We start from the raw sequence: 17,838 nt of genomic DNA, 5'->3' as shown, positions 1-17,838 counted from the left end.
CTTGATATATACACCGTTTTTATACATGCATCACGGCTTGAGCAACTTGGCTACTTGGGGAGTACCTCCGCGCCTGCCACACGATATACGAATACAAAATGGTCATTGGCAGAAGCAACTCTCAGTTACTGCCTGTGGTAGTTGCCTGGGTAGTTGTCATAGTGAAAACCAGGCTTTGTCTTAGTAAGGACGTCACACCAAGATGAAGAGGAATCAAAATGTAAAAGAGAGGATCAATAAGTGATATGGAATTTAGGAGCGTAAGATCATTACTTTCACAACGACCTATGCCTTGCTAAAACTTTCTACGAGTGCCATTTTTTGAGCAGCAGACCACGCAACAGAGTAAGACTATAGACTAATTTCGTAAGACGGCATATTTATTCAGGCGATATGGGTTCCTTGATAATGTAAATATGTAAATGAATGTCTAGATGATTGAAAGTAGGTTTAAAGTACGACTTTATTATAAAAAAACAGTGCAACGAATAACAATTCAAAAATATCGTTGGTATGAATCAGTTTTAGGATTGATTATAATTGAAGTTGAACTGAACATTTAACATCAATGCTCATACTGCCTGAGTGAGCAACTTACAATTCAACTTATTGCCTTGTCCGTAGTTCTTATTCTTCATCTTCTGTATCATAAATGTCGCCCTCAAAGTGGTCAGGTGCATCATTACTGTTTGGCCTGCGTCCCCTCTTAGGTTCCACCAAACCCTTTAGGAATGCTTCATAATAGTCCTTTTTTACTACATACGGCAAGAGACTTCGCAGATCCTTCAATTTTGCGGTAGGCAGCTCTATCAGCTGTGATTCTATTCGCTTGAGTTCGATTTCTCGGTCGATCTTCTTTCCAGACATGAGACAGATTTCCTTGTAATCTTCTTCTGCGAGGTCGTATTTGAAGCGAACTGTACCGATGTTATCGGTAGTGAATGCAAACTCCATTACTTTTTTGAAGCTGAAAGTTTCGCCTGACGTAGTAGTTTTTGGAATTGTGTAGATTTCTTCTTGGGCTGTAATATCTAGAAAATCCTTCTGCTGCATGCTAACAACCTCGATGGGCACCGTCCTCTGTATAGCTGCTATGAAGATCTCCCAATCAGAAGGAATTTCTATTGACACCTCAGTGCGTTTTTTGGCACGTTCGATCGTCGCGTGGATCGTATCCACTTCCATGTGGGAATGGCCGGTCTTCATGAAACGGTGGATGATGCGGAGAGCTCGGCCTTCTTTTTTCAGATTTTTTAACACGTGCGTGAACATAAAAACTACATTTTTGTTGTGATTCTGTCCTGCGCAACGATCGCTGTAGTAGATTACTTCTTCTACGGTGGTGGGCATACGCTGCAAATCTTGCATAACGCAAGAACCTACTTCTTTGGAGCCTCTTCTGGCCCTGGTTTCATCCCACATGTAACAGTAGGCCTTGTTCTGGCCCAAATAGCTTTCAAGAAAAGATAGATTTAGTGTATATAATTGACGCTTGTAGAAAGCAACCCCACATTTTAAAAATGGTGTTGGAAGTTGCTTTTGAAGATCAAATGAAACCGTCCGCACAGTGTAATCGATCTTTGATCGTTCCACATCTGCATTCTTCTGGTCATATACTCTCTGTGCCGCTTTCTGGTGATCATCCCGCACTTGTTTTAAACGAATGATTTCTTTCTCTTCTGTCGCTATTTTGATTTCAACATTCAGTCGGTCGCACTCATCGCAAGTATCTATCTTCGGCTTGCGGAAATGTAGGTTGAATGTCTTAAAAATGATCCTGTAGCTGTCATAGCATACTGCAACGAGGTTATCAGTCCCACATTTGGCTTGGTAGAGTTTGTACAATGATGTCAAGTTAAGGTCGCCCGAAAGATATAGCCGCTCTGATTTTTCTCGACCGTAATGACTGGAGTAGGCCGGAAATGAAAGAATGTGATCTTTGATGTATTGCTGGTGCTCTGCGCTGATAGTCCGAGCGGATCGGTTTTCACTGCGTTGATCATGAGAAGCCACTCCATCGCCTATAACCCTTTTTGCTGCCAGATTCCTTAGCTTGCGATCGCCAACATCGAAGGTAGCCATGAACATTACCTTGCATACTACTACCGGTCCTTTAACGCCAGGAAGTTTGTATGATCTAGAATAAAGCCGTCGCGAGTTGATCACCTACAAAGAAAAGTATATGTTGTGATTGATGACCAATGACCATATGTGTTATATATGATTACCTTCCTCCTTGCGGTTTTGGATACCTCCATGTGGTTTGCCAAGAACTGGTTCTGTCCAGATAGTTTCAAATTCAAAAAATTTCTCAACAGCTTTGAGCGTACGTGATCGGGGTATTTGTTGAAGCATCTACGCCTACAACTGCAGGCAGGTCTTATTTTTCTTGCTGGTATGACTATTCCATCAGATCGAGTGTATTGCAAACCCTTTTCCTTTCTTCGCTTATTATTCGCTCGTTCTTTAGCTTTGCTAACTTTAGGTTCCAAACACTCTCTCGCCATAACTTCCATCGCTTCAATACTTAAGTTGATCATTGTAGCTTTATTCACATGTTCTTGAAGGGCTGAGGTTTCTCCTGTAACATGTTTGAGTAGATTGATGCATTAATTGTAATGAACATAATGAAATTGGGTCCCCGATTGGGTCCTATAACAGTTCCCCGAATTCCATTTCCCCGAAAACCATCCCACAGTGGGCAGAAATGGGGCCGTAATCGGACTTATTTATTTAAAAGCCGCTGGTTTTGAAACTCGAACTGATGCATTTTCCATGGAAAATTGGTCAATAAATCGAATGGTGGTGGTTTCATCCTGTGCTATCCTCTATTTTGCCCCATTTTACCCTGAATCAGCCATTTTCAGTGGGTATACTTCAAGGTATACTTCCATAACTCCGCACGTCACAATAGATCTAAAAGCTGGTCGCAGTGGCTTAAATACCCAACAAGGAATAAAAAAAGGAAGAGGAAGAGGAATTCCGGAGGAATCCTGACAGGAATTCCAATGGAATAGGAATTGTCAAAGAACACAGCTAGTGGCGTTCGGCAATTATCGAAATCTCAATTGGGTTCTTTAGGGGTATCAGGATTATTTCATAATCGGATTCTCTGCCCAAAAATTAGTCGAAATCCAAAATTTCATAATTTTTGGAGTCTGGGAACTATATTTAAAATTCATTTAAAGTTTGTATGAGGAAATTTTTTTGTTCGGGTCGAACTGTCACTTTATCGATTGAACTGTCATTCTATCCATGAAAATTAAAACTGTTTTGTTAATTTAACCATCAAAACAAAGGTATTGGAATCCAATAAAATCACGTTATACTCAGAAAAATTAGCTCTTTCGATTAGGCTATAGAAAGTAGCAATATTTCATTCACTAAACAACCCAATTGCTGAGCGTTCTTTTTTTACCGGAATTCTGTAAAAACATAACAAATTTCGGTAAAATGTTATCGTAATGTTGTATTGTTAACGAAGTTCGGTAAGTATTACCGAAGTCGGTGTTTTTTTCTAAGTCATCCTGACAGCAATTCCGGAGGAATCCCGACAGGAACTCTGGAGAAATTCTGTCAGGATTCCTCCGGAATTCGAGTTAAGGCGAAACTGGAAGTATTTTTTCATTTTTTCGGTTTTTGATTTTTTATTAAATAACGAAGCAATATTTTCAAATTCGGTTTTCGTGCACATGTAGAGTATGGATCAGGGTATCTTCTGAATTTTTTACGCGGTAGAAAATGTTTTTCGTTTTTGCAGAAACCATTTTTTAGTGAAATTTTGTTCACAAATGGTTTCTGCAAAAACGAAAAACATTTTCTACCGCGTAAAAAAATCTGAAGATACCCTGATCCATACTCTACGTGTGCACGAAAACCGATTTTGAAAATATCGCTTCGTTATTTAATGAAAAATCAAGAACCAAAAATTGAGGAAATACTTCCAGTTTCGCCTTAAGATTCCTCTACAATTCTTGTTAGGATTCCTCCGGAATTCCTGTAAGGATTCCTCTGGAGTTTCTGTTAGGATTTCTCCGGGTTTAGAGCAATATTTTAACTAAATTTATGAATGCAGGGCGCAATAAAGTAAAATGGGCCACTTCTTGAAATTAGTAAATTAGTAATTCTTGAAACTGAGACCTTTCATTTTCAACAAGGTGTAAAATGTAATAAGGACCAAAGTTTTTTCCTTTGATTACTAAAATATGGTGTTCCACTAGTAGCTCATCTGTTATATTGCGAGTTGTACACAGTCCATGGAACAAAGTGGAAAGCTTTGTCATAGACAGTTTGAATTGGATAGAGGTGATAGAGAAGCAGTACTCTATATAACTTGCCTAATCATTTCACAGCGCTGCCTTTTCTATTCATTCCAAAAGAGCTATTTCTTTATACTCTCATTATAAGCAGAAAGAATGGCACTGCCCCCACTCGCATAACAGTCCCATTTGACTTTCATCACTTTTGAGTTAACGTTATAAATAGTCATCATTTTCGATGTACTTCCAAAAACAATAATAAAAATTACGAATTATCAAGTCAATGTGCGAAAAAAATACCAAGTCATGAGCGTCCCATATCAAAAGTACTCGCATAACACTCCCATCATGGATTTTTTGTCACGTAACACAAAATTGAACAGTTTAGTAATGATTATAATATTTTTACAGTTATTATATATTCATGTGCAAAGCAATCTGTAAAAATTTTGAGATGATCGAAATATTTTTCAAATTTTGGCGATTTTTCAAAGTTTTATATGAAAAGTAGTACGTGTCATTCGGGGAAATGGCTTTTGGGGTATTGGTCGGTGGATGTTTTCGATCATCTGGCAATCATTTGACTCATTTGTCTATAACTCTGTTCAGAAGCCCAATATTAAAATGTGATGTTCGAATAACTTGTAGATTATTGTTTATCCTACAATTATCACCTAGGACGCCATATTCTAACTATGGCGTAAAAGTGTTAGTACTACCTACTCATACTAAACGATCGGATTTTTCGATCGTTTAGTATGTGTAGGAGGTACTAGCGCTGTCACGCCGCATATATGAGAGTTAGCATATGGCGTCCTTGGTGATAATTGTAGGAAAAACAATAAACTACAAGTTATTTGAACATCACATTTCAATATTGGGCTTCTGAACTGAGTTATAGACAAACTAGCTGTCCCAAGGAAACTTTGTCTTGCCTACTGCGTTTTTTGACGTGTCAAGTCCCTAGTCAAGCGCCCAAGTCCCCATTCAAACTGTATGAAAACCCGATTTTCCAAAACTCTCAATTTCCTCATGTTTTTGGCCTCATAAACCTTCCTTGGGTGAAAACTAATAAAACAAAACTTAAATGACCCAAATCGGACCATCCATTCGCAAGTTATGCGCGGTCCCACGTATGCCACTGCATTTATATATATATATAATATATATATATATATATATACCCAAGCAACACACATGTTATAATAGAGTTACGACAGCGCAAGTTTTGGTCGTATAGAAGTTTATTTTACGTAATTCTAACATTGTGTTGAAATAACGTAAAATAAACTTCTATACAACCAAAACTTGCGCTGTCGTAACTTTTATATAACATGTGTGTTACTTGGGTATATATATATATATATATATATATATATATATATATATATATATATATATATATATATATATACAGGGTGTCTACTCATAACTCAAAATAAAATTCCCTGAGTTTTCCAGGTTTTTCCAGATGAAGTTTTGAAAGTTTATAATTCAAAAAATAACCCAAATTTTCTAAAAATTATAAAGGGTGACTTGGGGTATCATCGGCAGGTTTGTTGTCTTCGTCATGAGGGATTTATGTCGGCCAAATTGCCTGAAACTTGATCATATTCAGCTTGGTTGGTTTCAAAAGATCCCCCAAGACGAAGAGAACAAAACTGCCGAAAACACGTAAGTTCCCCTACTCTTCAAAAAATCTTTCAAGATTTCTGAGCATAATTCCTGGAATTTCTTCCAAAGTTTCTTCATGGCTTTGCGCAGCATTCTTTCACACGAGATATCTGTTTGAGTACGTCCCGATATTTCTTGCAAAGGTTTTTCGATATACTTCTAGAGATTCTCGCTGGATTCCTCCTGCAGTTTCATCCAAAACTATTCAAAGTTTCTTCAAGAATGTCATTGGTTGAACCTCGTAGCCATGCGGTTAGAGTCCGGATGAATGAGGGTTCGATTCCCGCTCCGAGCGATGAAATTTTTCACGAGAATAGCTTCTTTTCCGTAGCCACTCTGTGTTAAGTTTCGTTCAATCGGTACAGCCGCCGGCTGAAGCCAGTGTCCATGTCTTTTTAGTGGTTTTCCAGGACAGCTATCCATAAACTATTGGATTTTTACCGATAGTTTTACGATATTCTTCTTGTTTTCCTCGCGGAACTTCGTCCGCAGCTGCTTTCAGGATTCCATGAGGTTTTCAGAATTTCTCCTTGGATGTCCTTAACATTTCTTCTCGGGATTACTGTTACCTAGAACTTTTTTCGAAATGTCTCATTTTTTTCTCAGGTTTTTCCTGAAGTTCCTGTCGAGATTTCTTCAATAATATTTTGCAGAGTTTCTCGCAAGATTTTATTTGAATTTCCTCGAATATTTCTCCATGAATTTCCTTTAAGGTATTTCTCAGGAGACACTCTGAGGAAAATCCGTAGAAGAATCCATGCAATTACTTTGGAAGAAATCCCTAAAGGAGTATCCAGAATCTTGGGACAATTTCTGGTAAAGATTCCGGGAAGAATTTTGGGAATAATGCACAGAATATCTGTAAAAACTCTCAGGTGGATCACTGCAAGAAATCCGATACAACTACAAGAAACAGCCTGGCTATGAAAGAATGCAAGAGAAGAATTTAATGAGAAATATCAGCAATAACTCCTGTGGAAATCCCAGAAGGCACTCTGGAAAAAAAAAACTTAGCAGGAAATCCAGGGTAAATTAAGAAAAACTCTGAGAGACATCTTACGACCAACATCGGAAGGAATCTTCTGAGAGAAGTTCCAGGAGATACTCCAAGAAAAATCGCAGGTAAAACTTCAAAATAAACTTCGCGAAAACTTTTAACAAACTTCTGTAGCAGACCAGGAAGAACATCTCGAAGAAAGCCCAAAGCAAAGGTTTGAAGATATCACAGGAAAAAAATGCAAGAAATCTCTTGAGGAACTCTTGCAGTAAATTCGTGAAAACTCCTACAGAAACCCTTGGAGGAACTTTAGTAGAAACCCCAGGAATAACTCCTTCAGCAACTCTGAAAGAAATTCCGTAAAGATCTTCTGGGGAAATCCCAAGAGGAACACCGGAAGGAATCGGGTAAAATTTCCGTGAGGAGTGCCAAAAGAAATTCCACGATTTATCCCGACAGATATTCTTATAGAGTATTCGGGATTAATTCTGGTAGAAATCCTACGAAGATTTCTTTGAGCAAAACACTGGAGGAACTCTGGAAAGAAATAGCATCCCGTGAAAAACTCCAGGAGAAATCGGTTGGAATTGAGGAATCCTGGAAGGAATCCGGAAGTATACCTTTCCGGAAAAAAAATCAAAAAGGAGTACCAAGAAAAATAGCGTCAAAAATGCGGAAGGAATTTTATAAGAAATCCTGGGAGACAATCCAGGAGGTATTTTTAAAGAAGTTCCAGAAAGAAATTCTGACGGAATTTCTGGAAAAAATCCTTGTAGCGAAATTTCTACATGGATTTTTACTGTCAGGTTCATACGACCCAGTGTTTTTTTTATCGGAGTAAAATTTCCCTGAGTACTCAAGGAATTCCCTGAGTATTCCAGGTTTTTCCCTGTTAAATAAAATTCCCTGAGGATTCCCGGTTTTCCAGGTTTTTTCCAGGTAGTAGACACCCTGATATATATATATATATATATATATATATATATATATATATATAAATTATGATACCCGAGGGGGTTTCGGCGTTTTTAAAAAACTACGACTGCGCCACTTCAGTTTCAGCTGAAGACTCTCTCTTCTGTATTGTGCGAATCAGTTTTTATAAACTAACACTTCCCGATCGATCATGATTATTCCTGATCTAACCTAACTGAACTTGAACTTGAAAAATATGGTGCGCCACAGCTATGACGATGATTCTACGTCGTATGATATGCGTGCGGGTGGATGTTTATGTTTGGTGCGATTCGGCTGCAATGGTGCTCCGGCGAATGAATGTTTATGTTGACTCATGATGATTGCGTCTCAGGCTTGGATAGCGAAAGTGGCTTATTGACGAATATCGGCATGATCGGTGGTAACGGTTTAATTGTGGTCAGTGGAAACGGGTTGCTCGTAACTACTCCCCTCCGTGAAGTCGAGACGTCCCGGGTCGACAAAAGTGTTGATTGTATTCTTGGGGATGATGAAATCTCTCGCAATTCTGATGACTCATCTTTGGCTTGGTTGTTTGATACTTCTTCTAAAAATGGTTTTCTGCTGAAATTGATGTTGACGTTTTTGGTTTTGACCTTGTACAAAATGATAAGGGTTATAATTCCCAGAATGCTGAATATCGACAAACTTATTGAGGAATAATGGTGAATTTGATGACTTGTCGATAGGGTTTCCAAATGGTTTCGGTTTTGTATTTGCAGATCTTCAATTGTACTTTCTATAATCTGCTTTTCGATATGTAAACCATCTAATGGTACTATCAACGGCATGTCTGTTTTGAATATTTCGGTATTTTCAAATTTTGTACTGTCTAAAATTATACTGCAATTGCGAAATTCTATTAAATACGAGCCAGTTAGGTTTCTGTTTGTTATTTCGCAATTTGACCTTATATTTACGGGAGATTTCGATTTGACAATAATATGATTTTTAGTTATTTGTTTAAATTCTTTTTGTTGATTGTACATTTTAAAAGTGCATTTACCGGTCATACCTCGAAGTAAGTGTGTAAAACAGGTGTCATTGCTTAAATTCAATAAATCCTTCTGATTGCATATGCGATATTCTTCTATGTTTCGGCATTCCTTCGTAATAAAATATGTCTCGTTGTTGCTGATCATAGCTGTGCTGGCGGGCAAATTTAAAATCTTATTTTCGATTGGCAAAGCTTCTAAAATCAAACGACTGTAAGTATGATTCTTCAAAGATGGAATTTTAACTACAAAAACAAGTTTTGTCATATTGTAAAAAGCTGATATTTCTAAGAAATCATATACCTGTTCAAAATTATGAATTACAATTCCTTTTTCTTCTAATCTATCGATCGAGAATGACAATTCATCGGGATGCAAGATATGTTTCGAAATAATGTTTACCTTTGCTAAATGAATAGATTCAGAGATATCTTTAAAATGAGAGATAAGATGATCCAATTGAATATTAACATTAATAATGCTTTCCAATATTTTAATTTGCTTCTGTAGGCTTCCTGATTGATTATTATTTATAGCGTTCATTATGAGTGATTGCTGATTATTTATCTGTTTAATCAATCTATTGATTCTATCTTGCATATCATAATTTATTTTTCTTTGCTCATTATTTTCTCTGATTAATTGATTACTTTTTGTTGTAAGATCATCCAAATCTCGTGAAATATCGATATAGTCCTGATGGTCCATATTTCCAGTTAAAAATTTGATTCCTGTACCTACAAAATCCATCAATCCCCGTTTTTGTCTAGTTTTCATTTGTAGTCCAAAATAGAGGTTTTTGAGATTGAAGAGCTTTGTAGATAAAACATCGTTCAATTCTGTAAAATTTCCATAATTTCTTAATTCCTTGGTTATTAATTTCAACTTTGTGAAAGTGGGTTCGTATAAATCAAAATCAATAGTATGGTAAATTCTATGTTCACCGACTTTCATAAAGCTTTCTCCTGCTGTCAATGCCAATAATCCTGGGTTTTGATTAAGGTCCATGATTTGTATAGTACTATGAATGGGTTGTATCATATTATTAATAGATATTAAAAACAAGAGAAGTATTGTTGTTTCCATGATGTAAACTAAAACGAGAAAGAAAAAGTAATTTGAAAATTATTTTCTGATACGACGCATTTTAGTTTTGTGGAGTTTTCTGTTTTTATCATCCTTGTATGTTTGAAATCTATCAGATGTAACTTTGACTTTTTCAAACCATTCTTTGGTTTTAGCTTTAATTCCTTGTCGTCTATTAAATGCTTGTTGATCTGGATCTAAAGCTGGTGGATCTTCTCTAGAAGCGTTCCGGTTTTTATGCTGTTCCTGTTGAGTAGAAGTTATTTTAGTAATGGTTTCATCATAAATTTTATCTCGGTACTCTATGAGTTGTGCACGATCGAGTGGTCTTTCTTCACCATCTTTTATTCCGTAAAATACTTCACGTGGTTTTAATTTTGTTGAGGTGTGAATTGCGTTATTGTATAAACTACATGCGATTAGAAACATTTCTTTACTGGAGAGGTTTTCGTATTTATGTTTGTTGCATCGGTAAATTTCACTTAAGGTAGAATGGAACCGCTCAACAATTCCGTTCACTTCACTGTAATTAGTTGGTGTAAAATATTGTTGTATATTGAGATTGTTTAACAAATCTCGAATTTCAATTGATTTGAACGCTGGTTCATTATCTGAAACAATTAACTTTGGTGATCCAAATTGAGAAATGAATTTGATCAAGCCTTTTCGAATGTCTATTGTAGTTCTTGATTTGATGGGAATTAAAAATCCGAATCGTGACAATTTGTCTACAATTGAGAGAAATAAGTTTGGTTGTGATATGAAAACATCTATGTGAACAATGTCAAGAGGCTGTTTTGGTATTGGGGTTTCACCTAGTTTGATTTTATATGGTTTTCGTTCGTATTTCATCTTATTGCAAATTTCACAAAGGATAATGTATTTTCGTATTTTATTTTTCATTTTGGGGAAGAAAAATCTATTCCGTATTTCACAGAGATTTTCTAAAATACCACGATGTGAAGTCTCGTGAGTGTTTTCAATAAGAGTATCTTGTTCAACTTCGGTTCGAACGTCGATACGCATCGTTTGAGATATCTTTACTTTGAAAGTGCGACATCTGCTAAAATAGTTTTTGTAAACAAATTGAATGATATTGATAACATTTTCAGGACAAAGAATACAGTTAGTATGTCTTGTATCCATGTATTCCTTGAATATTTTAATTATGAAAGGTACTCCAAAAATAAATTTGGTGATAGTTCGTCTATGAACTCGTGGAAAAACTTCTTCATAAATATTGCTTTCTTCATTTCCAATTTTCAAAATAATTTGATTACTGAAATAGTTAATCGGAATTTCAGTGCACGGTATGAGTTCTGAATCATCTGTGTCTGCTGAATGCATAGTGTCATTACTAGACGATGTTTCATCTTCATTAATGTTCACTTCTTGGAATATTCTTGATAAACTGTCGGCTACAACATTTTGTTTGCCTGGTTTATATCGAATTTCATAATCAAATTCTGACAAAGTTAAGCGCCAGTGAATTAATCTTTGGTTTGGTTCTTTCAAATTTAAACTGTATGTTAAAGGTTTGTGATCTGTGTATAAAATGAATTTTCTTCCGTACAAATATGGACGAAAATGTTTGCAAGCCCATACAATAGCTAAGAGTTCCTTTTCTATTGTAGAATAATTTTCTTCGGTTTTATTTAAAGTACGTGACGCAAAGGCTATTGGCTTATCTTTTCCTAATGGTCCTTGTGAGAGTACTGCGCCTATGGCAAAATTTGATGCATCAGTAGTGAGAATGAATGATTTATCAAAATCTGGATATTGCAAAATATCACTGCTTGTCAAAATTGATTTACACTTTTGAAATGCTTTCACGAAATCTTCTGAATGAATTATAGTTTCACCTTTTCGAAGTGAATTTGTCAAAGGTTTTGCAATTTTTGCAAAATCTTTTATAAATTTTCTATAGTACCCTAAAATTCCTAGGAAACCTCTAAGTTCCCGTTCATTTTTAGGTAAAGGCCAATTCTTAATAATTGAAATCTTTTCAGGGTTAGGTTTAACACCATCTGTAGATACGATATGTCCTAAGAAAGCAACTTCTTTGCGTAAAAACTCGCATTTGTCTAATTGTACCTTCATGTTGTATTTAGACAATGTATTAAATATTTTCCGTAAGTTATCAAGGTGTTCTTGTAGGCTTGTGGAAAATACAATAATATCATCCATATAAATAAAACATCTTACGCCAATATGTTCACGTAAAATATTATCCATTACTCTTTGAAATGTAGACGGTGCATTTTTGAGTCCAAAAGGCATTCTCAAAAATTCATAGTGTCCATTTTCAACGTTAAATGCTGTTTTAGGTATGTCTGATTCTTCAACTTCAATTTGATGGAATCCAGACGCCAAGTCTAATGTGGTAAAATAATTACATCTTCCAAGCTTATCCAAAATATCGGTAATATTTGGGATAGGATATCTATCATCAATAGTCTTATCGTTCAATTTTCGATAGTCAATAACTAGTCTCCATTTCTTCAGTCCAGATGCGTCCATTTTCTTAGCAACGATCCAAACTGGTGATGTCCAAGGACTTATAGAATGTCTAATAATTCCTTGTTCTAACATTTCATTAATTTGCTTCTGTACCTCATCTTTATGACAGAAGGGGTACCGATATGATTTGCAATAAATTGGCATTTCATCCTTTGTTTTAATGCTGTGTTTGATAGCATTTGTAAATGTTAAACTTTCTCCGGGTAAGTAAAATACATCTTGATTGTCTGCAATTAATTTTAAAAGTTTTGGCTTCTCTTCAGAGTTTAGGTGATCCAATCGCAATTGATTAAATAACTGTCGATTGATTGGTCTAACTGGATGTGGGTAAGATTGTGATTCGAAATTATTCAACTCAGAAACAAATGGTTTAAATATTTCGATTTGTATTGGGTTATTCCGATAATTGGTTATTGCAAGAAAAGCATGATTATTTTCTGCCTTGTATAATCCTGCGTGTACAAAAATAGAATCATGAATTTGAGTATCATGAGAAACAAAGAAATCACCTTTTTCAAAATTAACAGGAAAATGGATAAATTTTGTCTCATTTGCATTAAGTTGTACCTGTGTAGAACATGGATATTTACGTAGCATTTTAATATTTCCAGAGGGAAGTTGTAGTTCATTTGTACTTGTTATGATATTTGCTTTCAAGTCTTGCAAAGCTTCATAACCGATTAGTCCGTCAAAAAATGGATGAAAATCAAAAACATAAAATTGCAACTTTTGGGTATTTGGAATTTTGTAAAATGGATTGAAATGTACAGACTGATTAATTGTGTGAACTCCATTAATATTATGAACTGTTAATGGATCTGTAAATTTAGCTTGATTAACATGTTTGGGGCTAATGTAATTTTTATTGGCTCCAGTATCTATTAAAAATTTGAGTGGACCTTTAGTAGTGTCAACTTCAATATAGGGAATAAAATTTTTCATGTTGGGTGCCCGTTTTCCGTTCGCTCGCGAAAATTTATGTCATCAACTTGAACATTATTTTGTTCACATTCTTTGATTGCTGGTAGAGTAACTTTTGGTAAATTTGTATTATTGTTTTGAACTTGAGGTTGATTTGGATCTTCATCAAAATATTCTGAATAATCTAAGTATTCTGGATATTCCGAGTATTGTGGATATGGTGAATATTCTGAGTATTCAGGATAATAATACGGTTCAATGTAATTGGGATAATCAAAACATTCATCAAACTCTTCTACCTGATAATGTGGTCGATTCATATAATTTACCTGTTTGCTGAGAGAAGGGTCTACTTCCATTGGTATCGGCTTTGGTTGTGGTTTTGGGAAATTTCTTTGGAATGTGTTCGGCATAAACGGATTTCTTTGGTATTGGAATGGTCTTTGGAATTGATTTTGTTGGAATGGTCTAAATTGAAAAGGTCTTTGAGGCGTATTAAATTGGAATGGACGTGGTCCATTATTAAATTGAGGTCGAGGTGTTGATTGAAATTGGAAAGGTCTTTGATATTGTGGAGGTTTCTGAAAATTGAATGGTCTTGGTGGTGGAAATTGGAAAGATTTTTGAATCGGTTTTGGTGGTAACGAAATTGGATTCGAAGTTTTTGATATTGATTGGAATGGATTTTTCACATAATTGTAATTATCCTCTTCAAGACAAAGTCTGAGTGCTTCCTTAAGTGTTTTGGGTGCCTGAGCTCTAATAATTGGTCCAAGAGGCTCTTTAAGTCCCGACAAGAAAACTTTTAAACCTAGATCTTGATAAAACTGTTTCTTTGCAGCAATGATAACACTTACCTTTTCGTTTACCTGTAACAAATTGATTAGTAATGAAATTGAATGTGATACGTCTCTATAAAAATCTTGAACTGAATCCCCTTGCTTCAATTTAAACAAGTCTCTAGTAAGAGAAATTTCATCCCTTTTATCACTGAAATGAGTAATCAAGGTATTTTTAATATCATCCCAGTTAGTCTCAGTACCATACAATTCAAGCGCGGCATCCGCATCATGCGTAATTTTAGATCGAATAGCATGCATCCAAACATCAAATGCAGGTGTTCCTTTTGCACGCTCCAATGTTGGCATTAACTTGTCAATGGATTTAATAAATGAATGCAATTTAACAGGATCCCCAGTAAAACATGGAAAATCCCTCAAAATTTGTGGAGTCTGCAAGCTTTTCAAAATAGATTCCACATCACTGAAATTATTCAAAGTAGCGGCTCTCAAATTTGCAATTTGTTGATCTTTCTGATTAATTTGCAATAAAGCATTATCGAGTTGATTCTGCACATCTTGTCCAGCAGCTAATTGATGTTGTAGTTCAATTACCTGACGGTTCTGTTCAACCATGTCTGCAGCGGCTTGTTCCAGTTGTGCCTGTAGCGCTTCATTTTCTGCGGCCAATAAATCACGGTTTCCATCGTACCTGGCCATCGTTGTTACTCACTAAAAATATCTAAACACACTTAAAAATACACTTATGGATTAAAAGATTAATTTTGGTTATTAACTTTTGCACTTTTAAAAATTTTTGATTCACTTTTTATTTGGTTTCACTTTTATTAATTGTTTCACTTTAAAAAAAAATTCAATAATAATTCTTTGTTAAATTTTCTTCAATAATAATTTTTGATAAATTCTTCAATAATATTTTTCTTTTTCTCTTAAAATTACACTTAACTTACCACAATCCTTTTCGGTCCTCACTTCGGTGTTCGTCCGTCGCGTTTCCGTCCTGGCTGTGGGTTCCCGTTGCACTTCGGTATGCGTCCGTTGTGTGTCCGGTGTTTTGCCGTGGTCTTCGGTTCCCGCCGTGTCCAGGTGAAATGAAGTTTTCTTCTAATCGACGATATGCACTCGCTGATGGGAATTATCCCGAAAAAACTCACTAATCACTGATCACTGCAAGCGGTATCCTACCGACACTGCGACAATTATGATACCCGAGGGGGTTTCGGCGTTTTTAAAAAACTACGACTGCGCCACTTCAGTTTCAGCTGAAGACTCTCTCTTCTGTATTGTGCGAATCAGTTTTTATAAACTAACACTTCCCGATCGATCATGATTATTCCTGATCTAACCTAACTGAACTTGAACTTGAAAAATATGGTGCGCCACAGCTATGACGATGATTCTACGTCGTATGATATGCGTGCGGGTGGATGTTTATGTTTGGTGCGATTCGGCTGCAATGGTGCTCCGGCGAATGAATGTTTATGTTGACTCATGATGATTGCGTCTCAGGCTTGGATAGCGAAAGTGGCTTATTGACGAATATCGGCATGATCGGTGGTAACGGTTTAATTGTGGTCAGTGGAAACGGGTTGCTCGTAACTTATATATATATATATATATATATATATATATATATATATATATATATATATATATATATATATATAGATAGATAGATATAGATGAGTCAAATGATTGCCAGATGATCGAAAACATCCTTGGTTTTCGGGGAGGTGTGATTCGGGCTAATGGCATTCGGGGAACTGTTATAGTATCATAAAATTGATATTCACCTTTATCGAAACTTTGATCCGGTGGGGGTGTTTCTTGAATCTCCAGATCGTCATCCAAGCCGAGCTCGTCAAGAGTATGATATTTTTGAAAATACTCGAAAATGGAGAGATCATTCAAATCGTAATCAGTTTCGTCTGTTGTCTCAGATGCATCATCAGAATTCCAATCGGGATCACTGCTCGAATCGTAGAACTTATCCTCGAGATCATTTTCATCTACCGATAGTTGAACGTCATCGTCTTCAGTGTCGAAAAGGCGTTTTTTAGATAAACAGTCTCGGTTAACCGTAGATACACTTTCCAATGCCGGCATTTTTATCGGCACATGGAACGTTGGTTGATTATGGTCGAATTCTTTATGACCCGGTAGGGGCGTTGATCTTGGTGTAGACGTTACGATGTTGATGAATGACGCATCATCCACCATGTCTTTCCCCGATTCCTGACCTAGAATTATTGAATTATTAAAAGACAACGTAAATGTGTTTTCTATTGTTTTAAACTTACGATTTTCATCCCGATGCACATTAGGATACAACACTGACTCCTTGTGACTCGGTGTAGACGCTACCATATTGATGAATGACAAGTTATCAAACGCGACGCGTGGCTGTTTGCAGTTCAGAGCAGATTGTGACAATGGTGTTGGCTTGTTTGTAATTTCACCCAAAATACGATTACCATACTGCGAGTACTCAAAGGAACACGATGAGAGTCGATCGTCCACACATGAGAGTTGATCATCATGCATACTAAGTGGGACAGATCGATTTCGCCAAGGATTTAATCGTCTTGAACTCGTCCTCCATCCTGCATGCGACGATTGGCTCATCGTAGAAGCATTGTGATCTTGTAGTTTTGTGATAAATCTTTCCAACGGCGAAGAACAATTCAACCGCGGGTTCCGGTTGTTATTTGGGATGGTTTGCGGTAAGGATTGCGAGCTGCGTGATTTGCTTTTGATATTAGGCGTCATGCTATGGCAAATGTCATGCGCACCAGGTTTTACCTTACGAGGCGGTCCTGCAGTAAAAAAAAAACAAAGCGTTGAAATTGCTTTTACAAATAATATGAAGTTGTTATCGTCGCGGCAACAAATTGAAGTCATCGCTTATACTGACAATGATTGCATAACCGTCCCATATGAATAGGAAACCCAGCAAATATGGGACTGATATGCGATGATAGGCGGTATAGCACATGCTAAGTTGCAGATGCGAAGTATATTTTGAATCAATTGATTCAGAAGTAAGAATGGAAATTTACGCATTTTCGGCATTTCTGTTCTTTTCGTCATGGTGCGATTTTTGAAACCTAAAATCCTTCCCAATCAAGCTGAATTGTATGGCCAAGTTTTAGGAAATTTGGCCGACAAAAATCACCCATGACGAAGAGAACAAATCTGCCGACAATACACTAATTCGCCCTATTGCACATCATTAAGCTAATTGAGAGCAACATTAAATGAAATTTTCTGAATAAATCAATTTTGGATCCGCCGTATTTCAATCAAAAACACAATGCAATTACCGTCAAAATGTCCGCAAGATAAGTTCTGCTTTCTTGTTGAATCCTGTGGTTTACGAGCTGCAATATCATCCGAAGAGGTCATCTTCTGTCCAAAAATTACCGGAAGATCGAGGGATGGAATTGGAGTTGACCGGTTTAACCAAGCATTGGAATGATACTCCGTTGTCCCGGATTGGGTAGACGGTGCAGACCTATTCATCCATGGACTTGCTGACCCCGGCACTGTCTGTCGAAGGTCGAGTGACTGTTCCATCGGCGGATGTGAACACATGGGTTTTTCGCTCGGTT

The 17,838-nt window shown here is 36.5% G+C and overlaps 1 protein-coding gene across 1 annotated transcript; it reads right to left on the bottom strand.

Annotated features, from left to right (window-relative positions):
• Positions 1-627: 627 nt before the first annotated feature.
• On the bottom strand, positions 628-17,186 carry LOC115260201 (uncharacterized). Its single transcript, XM_062851896.1, has 5 exons — positions 16,528-17,186; positions 16,021-16,467; positions 2,229-2,581; positions 1,844-2,166; positions 628-1,453 (listed from the first exon to the last, which is right to left on the bottom strand). The coding sequence occupies exons 1-5, from the start codon at positions 17,126-17,128 to the stop codon at positions 628-630; spliced, it is 2,550 nt and encodes an 849-aa protein (XP_062707880.1). The 5' UTR covers positions 17,129-17,186.
• Positions 17,187-17,838: the final 652 nt, after the last annotated feature.

This window comes from Aedes albopictus, chromosome 1, assembly GCF_035046485.1.
Source record: "Aedes albopictus strain Foshan chromosome 1, AalbF5, whole genome shotgun sequence".
Taxonomy (NCBI): Eukaryota; Metazoa; Arthropoda; class Insecta; order Diptera; family Culicidae; genus Aedes; species Aedes albopictus.
This window is presented reverse-complemented; position numbering and strand designations above follow the sequence as displayed.

Bases quoted from the DNA above. Each gene is read 5' to 3' on its own strand.
- LOC115260201 (XM_062851896.1), bottom strand. From the start codon at position 17,128: ATGACTTCAATTTGTTGCCGCGACGATAACAACTTCATATTATTTGTA. The intron at 2,582-16,020 runs GTGAATATCAAT...AACATGTTACAG, and splicing joins GGATCAAAGTTTCGATAAAG to GAGAAACCTCAGCCCTTCAA. The intron at 2,167-2,228 runs GTAATCATATAT...TTTTCTTTGTAG, and splicing joins CCAAAACCGCAAGGAGGAAG to GTGATCAACTCGCGACGGCT.